The sequence below is a fragment of the Poecilia reticulata genome, linkage group LG20 (assembly GCF_000633615.1).
Source record: "Poecilia reticulata strain Guanapo linkage group LG20, Guppy_female_1.0+MT, whole genome shotgun sequence".
NCBI lineage: Eukaryota > Metazoa > Chordata > Actinopteri > Cyprinodontiformes > Poeciliidae > Poecilia > Poecilia reticulata.
In genome coordinates this window covers 12,453,420-12,464,701 of record NC_024350.1, presented here as the reverse complement: position 1 = coordinate 12,464,701, position 11,282 = coordinate 12,453,420, and the positions used below count along the sequence as shown (strand labels likewise).

Below are 11,282 nucleotides of genomic sequence, written 5' to 3'. Positions count from 1 at the left end.
TATATATATATATATATATATATATATATATATATATATATAAATATATAGTAAAATCAGCTTTGCAAATCAAAAGACTTTTTTGTCCATATCTCCTTGCAAAGTATCTCAGCTACAGTCAGAGTGGATTGAGAGTGACTGCGGAAGAAAAGCAGCACTCTTACCATGTTGTATCTCTGTGATGAGGGGCTTGTGGTGATGTGATATGATGGAAAAAAATAAACACTTTACTCATCCGATCAGGGAACTTTTTCCACATGTTTGCCAGGTTCCTAGAGGGCTTTTGGCAAACTTTGAACTGCATTTATTAGGGATTATTTTCTCTGGCAGCTATCATTCCACCACTTTCCTGTTGTTTTATAACCTAAACCCACTTTAAATGTCTCCAGAACTTTATTCTTGACCTGTCTGGTGTGTCCGTGGATTTTCAAGAAGTTCATTGTTCAACAACAGCGCCTAATAAACCCCCACAGAACAGCTGTAGTTACACTCCATACAGGGGAAGAACCAGCTGGAAGTACAATGAACAATTTAATTGAAAGTTAATTTGGTGGCATCAGTCAGTATGGACTGAACTTTATTAGTTGTATCAGAGCAAACGGGGGCTTGAAATTAAATCCACGCCACAATCTGCAGATGTTGGTATATTTAAAAACAGCTAAATTAACAACTTTAAATTCACAATTGTTCAATTTATTATTGAATAAAAACAGTTGAGGGTGTGGCTGCAATGAGAAAAAAAGTTTTAGGGGTAGCATTTATCTTATTTTCCATGAAAGGTTTTCCAGCTTTCTTTGCATACATCACAAAAGGTTTTGAAATGTGATAATCTTATTAAGGGATTCCAAGAATAGCCTTACAATCTTTTATTTCCCTCTTCTTCTTTTTAAAAACTAAACTTGCCAAGGGCACATTCAGAATAACGGATCGACACGACAATATGATGATCTGAAAGTCTGATAACTGGGAGTAAAGGGGAGAGAACCCTGAAATGAGAATGCTCCAAACAAGACTGTAGATGAAGGGAGACCCTGATATCATCTTGAGTGATGAGGGGCTTGATGTTAAGATAAATTCATTGAAAAAGCAACAAAGCGTCATCGGCGTCCTCATAATGATCCACTACAGACGTCGTGAAATGAGACACTGATCTAATTTGTCACTTGGGCTCAAACAAACCTAGTGTAACTGGATCATTCTGTTAATGTGAAAGGTCACTTAACCCAGTGTGCCTCTAGCGCATCAGCAAAATACTAAATACACTTCATTATGCTCTGGCAAGTCATCTGAGGTAAATCAGATTATGATCATGGAATTACAAGTTCTCCTGCAACACGAAATGATGAGTTCACATACAACAACGTCCGCGGTAACGCTCCGACTCTCTGATCACAACTTGTCAGCGGTATTATTCTAGATTGGGATGTCAGGTTTGGTTCTGTTGATACATGACAAGTGTCGTGATTCTCTTTTCTTTTCTGTTTTTTAATGAAAAGATTAATTAACTTAAAGCCTCAGGATCGCAAACTTAATGTCTCACTGTCGAGCCTTGTGCGTTATGACGTTATAAATGACAAGAGGTCTCTATGTACTTGTCCCGACTCTGAGACAAATGGGTATTAAGGAAAATCCGGGCATTACATGCACCGAGAAAGTGATCCCACCACAGCACACATCAGCGTCAGAAACGGGGAAGCATGAAATAGAAAGGAAACGTCTGAACCCCCCCTCCCCACCTCCCTGACTTGACTGAGAACTGGAGAAGGTGGGGATAATTCGTTTTTCTTTTCCCTGACTGAATTGGATTTCCATTTTTGGCTAGGTTAAAGTTGTCCATCCAATCGCCCTGCTCAGCCTTGACATATCGCCCCATCTGAACGCCATAATTCACTCCAGAGGTAATGCAACCTGAACTGATCTGTATGCAAATGAGGCCCAAACGTCAGATTGGCTTAGGGAGCGGCGCAGATGAGGTGTTGTGCGGGACACCTTTTGATCCATTATTTCACTCGCCGGATCGGGTTCACTTCTCCGGCAACCTCTTCACCTGACTGCGAGGAGGTGTGTATGCGGTGTGCGTGCGTGTGTTTCCATGCGTGCCCGTGCACGAGGGGGAGCATGCACTCTTCTCCTCGGCGAGCAGATCCGCCGAATTTTGCTTTATGTGGCTGAACATAAATCCCTGCATAGTAAGAGCGTCTCTCGCTCTCCTTCTCTCCCTCTTTGGAAATGCAGTCGGTTCGTTGGGGACACTTCCCTTGTGGGTGTTAGGATCTCTGTGGGGGGTCACAGGTCAGCTAGCGGAGGAAGCGACAAGCTGTGAAATGTAAAAGACCAATTTCTTCCACATGTTTCAGTGCTGGGAGAACACTGCCAAGCTGTCAGCCGGCATCACGTTTAAAATGGGCCAGGGTGCTACCCAGCAGACCTGTCACAACTCATTTGTAATTAAAAAGCCTGTGTGATGTTTAAAGCAGAGCACCCCAGAAACTTTTGAGAACTGTTAAATAAAGATGAGCTGTACATGCACAAAGAAAGAAAGAAAGAAAGAAAGAAAGAAAGAAAGAAAGAAAGAAAGAAAGAAAGAAAGAAAGAAAGAAAGAAAGAAAGAAGGAGAGAGAAAGACAGACAGAAAGAAAGAAAGGAGAAGAAAAAGACGGAGAGAAAAAGAGAAAAACACGATGCCTCCAAGGACCTGCTCAACAAAGAATTTGATAAACTGTGAGGGTATTAAATATTACCATTAGATATTAGCATTGTTTACATGATCAAATTTACTTAAACATTTGAAATCAGATGTTCTCTCAGTAAAATGTTATTCTCACAATTATTCGGATGCGTCTACCATGTCTTTGTTTTGTTATGGATTCAAGAATCATCTACAGGTAAGTCGGGAACTTTTGTATTGTTTTCGGTTGCAAAGGTTTTTCTTGTTGTTGGAGCAACAATTTAAGTTTCAATCCTCAAGTAAATAATTTAGCAACAGTGCTAAAGCTAAAGTCTGACTTGCTCCAGCAAGCTGGACTTGTTATGCCTGAGGGAGTCGCTGCTAATGAACAGCACATCTCAGCTGTGGTTATTAGGGAAATGTTTTACAAATCACTTCGTTAGAATAGATTTACACATTTCTTTATTATTATTATTATTATTATTATTATTATTATTATTATTATTATTATTATTATTATTATTATTGTCTGAATTAAATCCCAGTTATTTTGTTCCTTTTTAATATGGTAGTTTGGATCATGACAGTAAAGTGATGTTAAAAAAATTTTAGAATTTAAACTAACTTGTATCTGTGTTTTTTTTTTTGTTTCATTTGTTTTTTTAGCTGCTGAACATAATAAAAGTTGAGAACTTGTCTAAGCTATGTGGTAGAGAAAGTCATTTGCTGTGACAAAGTTTGTATTCAGCTTTAAATAGTTTAGTTACAAAGTTAAAACTTGCATTCAACATAAGCTTCCTAACTCAGAGGCAGACAATCCCAGTGATCAACATGATCTGTGGCTGTTAGGATGCCACTTCCTTAGAGTAGATCTAAGAAGGTTGTCTCCAGATTTAACCAGTCTGTCAACAATGCTAAAGTCAAATTTGATGCAAGCCGGGCTTCTTAACCCTGCAGCAGTCTTTGACAATGTACAGCACATCTTAGTTGTGCTATACAGAGAAAAGCTTTTGAAAATACATGTACAATGCATGCTGTCTCTTTTTCTTACATGAGAGGACCATAGTAATTCAAAATGTATTAGAATGGACACTAATCTATTTGTTGTTTTAAGTCTCAAAGTTACATTTGTTATACTCAAACATATTAACTAAGGTCTGACCAAATAAAATGTTTCTTGGTTAAATTCTGAGTGTCTTCTATCCGTGATAAACAGAAATGAATCTATTTGTTTGCTTTTCTGTGTTGTCGTGTTTAGGGATAAATCTCTTGGCCTCACTGCTGGACTAATTAGTTATTTAGTGTAAGTTTCCAGCAGCCAGTAATTGGACTTCGTGTCCAGGGCCTTCTATGTCGGTGCGTTAAGGGTTTGTTCACAGGTGAAATTCGCAATGGTATTCACTGGAATGCTATCACTAACAATCAGTATTGAGTGTCCAGCCTAAATATTTGCCTAAAAGAAGTGTGCATTGTATCTGTTGGGTATTGTCACATAAACATGCAAAGAAAACATTCATTTGCTTATGCAAACTCCGCTCCCTTTCTTTATTTAACTTTACCCCAAAGCACATTCACCCCAGCAGAGAGTCCATGCATGTGAGAACTGCCATTCTTCTTTTCCCCCAGCTCAAGACATTTGAGTTACATTTTCTCCCCCACTGTGGCATAGTTTGGTGGCGGGGGGCGCGAGGTTTAGCTTTGGACTCCTACCTGGCAGAGATGAAGAAGAGCCAGCGGAATCAGCCGACAGGTGGAGAGGTGAACCGTGTTGAGAGAGCACGACTGCGGAGTCTCCCGCTCTGCAGCCGGGGCCGACGTACAGGTGCTGCTGGGACTGGAGAAGAAGGGGATGCGGGCAGATCTGAGACTGGGACGTGGGCCGCTGGGTAAGGGTCAGGTCATGGTGATCCTCGGGTTTGGATAAGATTTTAGGGTTGGAGAGGGATGTCGACGGTGCGACAAAGAGCTCAGTCCCTCCGGATGTTCCGAGTGGAATTTTCTTTACCTAAAACGCACAAAAAAACACAACAACAACAACAACAATAATAATAATAATAATAATAATAATAATAATAATAATGATCACAGAACAATCAGACTGTCTGATCTCTAAGTATAAATTGAGTAAACATGTCATTGCTCCACATTTTTTTTGTCCCTTATAATCAATCAATTTATGTGATATTTGCTAATGTTTTTGACATTGGGCCATATAACTACTAAGTTAAGTCTGTAAGCATACTTCTTGTTTTCTGTATCCTGCATTAGCGAAGACAAGCAAACATATCCCGCAGGAGTCAAAGCAACAGTAGACCACAGTAATGATAGAGTAATACAAACAGCATGTCGAAGTCAAAGGGATAAAGATGCAAACACAGAAGAGGGAGAGCATTGTTCTGGTTTTTTAATTTGATTACAGTGTTTACTAATCTAATCAATGCATCAGCTTAGATGCATCCAGAATTATTGGGTAAAGATGTGGATTTTGTTTTCTGTCTGGGGACAATTTCCAATTTCTCTGCAAGTGCTTTTTTTCTCATAGGAAACATCTAACCGTCCAACGCCCGCTGGACTTTCCATAACAACCTACGTAATGAAACGGGGGATTGTAGTTTTAAACCTCATGCACATGCATTCTACCAGCCCTAAATGTTTAACGTGCAATGGAATAATGAAATAAATAAATAAATAAATGAGCAAACTGTAGGTCTTTTACAGAACCAAACCAGGGGAAAAGAGCACTCACCTGAAAATACAGGTTGCACAGCCAGTGGTCTAGATCAGAGGAGATGATAGCCTCGATTTTTTTAAACTGGTCCAGCTGTGGGCTGGGCTCCCCCCTGATCAGTGGAGTTTTGAATCTAAGACGATAGCACATCATTATTGGCAACCAAAAACGTTGATGGTTCAACTAGATTGAAGCATTAAATAAATAAAGCTGCATATGGTTTTTTTTTTTGTTGTTGTTCTTTTTGAAACAGTTTGGACGATCCGTTCTCCAGTCTCTTTCTAATTCTAACCGGTCCCGTACTAAAGACGCTGGCTTAAAAGGTACTTACTGTGGAAGCTTCATGCTGTTTATTGACTTACCTGCCCTGGACCAGACTCAGGCTCATGCTGCACAGAGGAAATACTCCCCAGGCCAGTGCAGAGCTAAAATGGCTACTGTGTCCAGGTAGGCTGATGAGTTGGAACAGCAAAACCATGGAGGGGTTGATTTCAGAGGTGGCAGGTAAGCTCTGCAGAAACATGAGCAACAGATGCACTCAACCACATGCTTCAAAAAGAAAAAAAAGAATAATTTATTTTATTAATAAAAGATACATACTGTGTAGCTTCAACACATGTGAAAATAAAACATGTTTTGTCAAAGTTTCTACAAATGTGGATTCGGCCCTCCCATTTCTCAAATGCCTTGAAATAAAAGCCGGTGCAACCAAGAGCCTTCACCTGACTGTTAAGTAGGGTCCAACGTTGTATAAGAAACAGACGGGCTTACGGTATTGCGCTAAATGAATAGCCTATCTACACAAAGTATTGGAGGTAAATATTCACTGAAAGGACGGCAGTCACGGATATTGAGAATTTTCTTAGCGGCCTCCTATTTCTGCAGATTTGCCAAAAAAGCACATGTTTCACGGATACAGGCGGTGTGGAAAGGGGAGCTTCAGATTGCCACTGTAGTATAAACTGACAGCTACTGAATTAGAGATCCAGTAAGGCCACCATAAATCAAATTGATAATATTACGGGTGTCTTGCACAAAGCAAGGCGTGTTGGTGGTTGGCAGTCAACGGCAAGTGCGCGCATGCTTATTTACCCAGAGAACGGTAGGGGTTTGCTTAAAAAATGAACTGACAGTGAAGTGTGCCCCACTTCATCCATCATTGAGTAGGAAATATTTTATCCCTTTATTAGTCGTAATGGAAAATGCAGGGGACTTGTTTTAACGCATAAATCATGTGTATCACGCACCGAATCTGGGACACACCGGTGAAACGACGGTTAGTGGCACGTGACTCCAGACATAAATTTATGGAACAATATCACGGATTACAGATATTGAGAATATTGAGGATATTTATGTAATTCGTTTACTGTGGGAAATATGACCTCGACTAGAAGTGTTCTGTCAGCGTGTGTGTGTGTGTGTGTGTGCTTGCTTTTAGACATAGTTATTTGCATGTAGGATACAGAAGCATTTAAATCACAAACTTTAAGAAATTCGTCTGGATTTACTGCATAACTGTGAACTGAAAGGAAAATAGTTTGGCTCAGAAGATGACGTTGTTGTAATCACAGCTGCAAGTCTTCGTTGTGCCAGCTTCACCCATTTAGATGCAACAATTTCCCGCTAGCTTTCTTTCCAAAACAGCCCCATCTCAGTCAGATGGATCCAAGTCTGTGAATACAGATTAAACATGAACTGCTACAGAAATATGATCCTTTTTCCAGCCTTCTATGAAATTTCACCTGCTTCCCTGCGCTTGCCAAAGGAAAGCCTCCACACAGCATCATACTGCCACAACCATGTTTTGTAGTCTTGTAGTTTTTTTCTAAAGAAAAAAAAAACTCCCAGTGTGGATTTCCGAAGAATATCCTGATTTACTTGCATTTAAAAAAAAACAAAATACTCTTCTTGCCTACATTCTATCATTTTTTACCCATTTTTCAGCTGATTGATTAAACAGTGCCCATTGACATGTTTAAACCTTGAGATATTGTTGTATGTTATCACACTACTTTGCACGTCTGAACACCTATAACCCTGACCGCTCTGGTGTGTTCCTTGGTCTCCGTGACGCCATTCGTTCACTCTTATAGAAACACAGTAACGACGGCAACCATTAAAAAAAAATTGCCTGCAAGTCCTGCACGGGAGAAAAGCATGGGAAACAAGAAAAAAAAACACCAAATGAATGGATTTCTACAAGATCTTCTTTCCTTTTTTTTTTATTTGCTTTTTTTTTCCTCTGCTTGTTTACTCCAAAACTAAAACCACATCCACGTCATTCTCGTTTTGCCGTAAAATGAAATTCAGACACTCTGTCAATTCCACCGAGGCGTTCCCACTCACCTGCAAAAGCTTGACACTCAACTGTTTCCGCCTTAATCCGGCCCAGGCAGACAAAACAAGTGGTGAATGAAAGAAAAGTGGGGGAGACAGAAAGAAAGATGGAGAGGGAGGAAGGGGAAAATAAGCTCCTGGCCTCCCTCTACCATCACTAATTCCTCATTTCCTCTTAGAAGGGACTGCATGTACTTCTGAAATCGCACGCTATAGTGTGGGCAAGTGGAGGGAAGGGAAGAAAAAAACATCTAAGCTAGTGGTCTCATACAAATCTGATCGGCATTTCCACCGCTGTCAATGTGAATAACAACAGCTGGTTTGTCTATGAAGCACAGCTCACAGTTTAGGGAGAAGAGGAGGGGAAGAAGAGTGACACAAGGCATTTATACTATGCTGTACTTAAACCGTTCTTTTTTTTTCTTTTTTCAGATCCCAGGTCTGCATTCAGTTCATGCCAGCTTTTACCCCATGCTTTATGTCGGATGGAAGCTGGAGACAATATTATCAGGCAGCTTGGGCTCAGTGAATACGCCCACGAGCGCATTGACAGTGTCCACATGTGCTGAATGCTCCGCATAGGCCTTCAACAGATGCCATTAGAAAACAGAGCATACATACACGACTATATAGGATCGGGAGGGACACCGAATTTAAAGGAATCTATTTTAAGGGGTGTTTTTTTTTTTTTTTTGGTTTTGTTTGTATGTGAATCTTTTGTCCCGCACACATATGATCAATGAATAAACAGAACCTAATCCACTGGTCAATATCAACCATCCAGAATAAGTCTGTAGGTTTTGAGGTTTTTTAAGATTAGAGCTGCTTATGCCTATACAGAGGATGGCTTCTTTTTAAGAGGTTTAAGAGAGTGATTGTGAAATGGGCTCAGATTTGATCTAATATAATCTGCTGCGCGACTTCAAAAGGCCCAACACTGAAAAACACAGATTCCTCTGCTATGAAAAAGAAAAAAGAGGGATTGGTGTTTTCAACGAGTTAACATAAACATGTAAAAAGTTTAAAGTTACTTCAACTTTTTCACATTTTATGCTACAGTCACAGTTTTCTGTGGAATAGACCGACAAAAAGTATTGCGGAATACTAGTTTTTGATTATTTTACAATAATAAAAAAAAACCCATCAAAAAGTGAAGAGCCCATTTGAATCTTTATATTCGTAACCTTAAATAATATTTAGCGCCCACAATTGCAGTAAGATACATATTATCAAATTAGCAAGTAAAATCCACTTTTATCTAAATACAGATCCAGCTGTTCTGTGAAAGCCTCAAACGTTTGTAAAATAACTTGAGTGAACAAAATGCATCTTGATGACCAAGGAACACATCAGATTTATGGATCTAGCCACTTAGATCCATAAATCATGTGGGGAACATTATTGGAAGAACTATTAGTAGTGCACCTCCTCAAATCTGGCTTTTACAGTAGAGTGAAAAGAAGAAAGACAGCTAAGAAGTCAAATGTGACTACAAGCTATTTAGAGGACTATTTATTCATTTTTTTAATCTACAACCAAATCCCACCATTTAGCTATTTATAACACTGTTACATAGCGTTATAAAACAAGTCAGTGTGCGGCACCATGAAGAGGCTCTGGTTGATATGCAGGTCGTTGTCGTAGAAGCGGCCTCGGTGCTCGACTGGCTCAGTAGACGCCGACCAGGTTTGCTCTTTTGGACTGCGCAGGTGGAGAGGAGGGCCTCCTAAAGGGCTCTGAAGTGCCACTCTGACCGAGTAGAGACCTCTGGGAAGCTTGTCCCTTGCCGCTCTCAGGCAACACACACACATCTCTATGGATTGGGGAAGGGCTCCCTGGTCCCCCTATAAAGAAGAAATAGTAGAACACAAGGATGGGCAAACATTTCAACTCCATATATTTTATAAGCATATCTTTTTTTTTTTCATTTTAATAGACAACAGATCATCTGTGTTTTTACCCAAAATTTTATTAGACATAAGAGTTGCTCATAAAGTTAATAGCATTATTAGAACATATTAATATCCCATCAACAGACTGCAACCACAGCAGTTATTGGTCTACTATACTACAAAATGTCAAGTTATCCAGCTATAATTTGGCGCAAACTGCACCGAAAACTGAAAAATTTGTTTTGTCATTTAAAAAGTAAAAATTCTTTTTGGGATGATCTCGTGTATTGGGCCTCAGCCTAATTTGAGATATTTTTAACTTGTTAGTTTTAGAAAGGTAAAGGAATCTGACTCATTATTCCCTGTTTTGGACAAGAGCAAGTCATGTGGAGATGCTAACCTCCATGGTGGAGGGTTTGGTTGAAGTCAGAGACCATTCAACCCACCCAAATGTAGGGAGTTCTTTCGAGAACAAATAAATATGTAGAAATGTGTTCCAGAAGTTACACTATTAAAACCTGGCACTACAGTTCACCCAGACAAAGGACGGTGATCTTGAGGTTTTCAAATAAACAGGGCAACGCTCTCTTTTAGGAAAACCTGTCATCTGGAAGCCTAACCAGGGCTCAGTATTAAAAACCGAGGAACATCTGTTGAGATACCTGAAATGGCATCCAGCGTTTCAAAGCTTGAGAGGATCTGCCAGGAAGACTTGGATAAACGGCCTAAATCCAGGTGTAAAAGGCTTTTAAAGACTTACTCAAGAAGCTGTAATTGCTGCCAAAGGGGCTTCTGCAAAGTAATGACTTCATTTTGATCTTTCATTAATTTTTGAAAAATATGTTTTCACTTTGACATTATAATTATAAAGTTTGAACCGGTCAGAAAATGATTGATCAGTCAAAAACTTAAATTTACTCGTGGAAAACGTAACAAGGCGCTCTAATGCCGAAAAGTGTATTGATAAAAAAAAAAAAAAAAATCCCACTACAGCTAATATTCTCCATTTAATGAGCTTCTTTGGGTTATAGCCTTTAAACCTCATTCAAAGCACATCAACATTAACTGCTGTCAAAGTTAGATTGCCCATTCAGGAGAAGATTTCCAACATGCAAGCCCTGCGGTGGTAAAATGAACTTTCAAGGACTAGATGCTTCCTTTTTTTTTTTTTTTTTGCTTGCATGTGCCTTGTTTTATAGTGTAAGGTAGGTAGTTAAAAATTATTAAGTAGGACATACAGAAGACGGTTAATGGAAATAGTTTCTCCTATCTTAAAGTCTTTAACAGGATTTAAATAATCAATTCATCAATATCCAAAACAAATTTGGAGCTTTTTGCCATTAACTATTTCTTCCAGGGATTTTTTTAAAAATATATATATTACTATGATCATTCAGAGATCTATCAGCTGATACTGATAATTAGTATAGTCCCCAAATATAGTTATTTGTGTTTTGAGGGGGCTTGATCATTTTAATTACAACATAATCCTATTGCCACACCAAGTGGTTGATTTGCACTATTTTGAAGAATAGGATTAAAAACAAAAAATAAATAAATGTAGCATTCTATCCAACCCTATCCTACACCACCTTCTCTTTATAACGCCATCCTATTCCATTGTGTAATGACGTATTGTATCTTACAGCATATA

The 11,282-nt window shown here is 39.2% G+C and overlaps 1 protein-coding gene across 6 annotated transcripts in view; it reads right to left on the bottom strand.

Moving 5' to 3' along the window:
* ofcc1 (orofacial cleft 1 candidate 1) overlaps positions 1-11,282 on the bottom strand; it is a 95,552-nt gene that overhangs the window by 57,483 nt on the left and 26,787 nt on the right. For all 6 annotated transcript variants that reach the window (XM_008438695.2, XM_008438696.2, XM_008438700.2 and 3 more), the window contains 4 exons: positions 9,341-9,580; positions 5,759-5,907; positions 5,415-5,529; positions 4,379-4,673 (listed from right to left, as the gene is read on the bottom strand). In XM_008438695.2, coding sequence (XP_008436917.1) covers positions 4,379-4,673; positions 5,415-5,529; positions 5,759-5,907; positions 9,341-9,580 — 799 coding nt within the window. The remainder of the gene's footprint in view (positions 1-4,378; positions 4,674-5,414; positions 5,530-5,758; positions 5,908-9,340; positions 9,581-11,282) is intronic.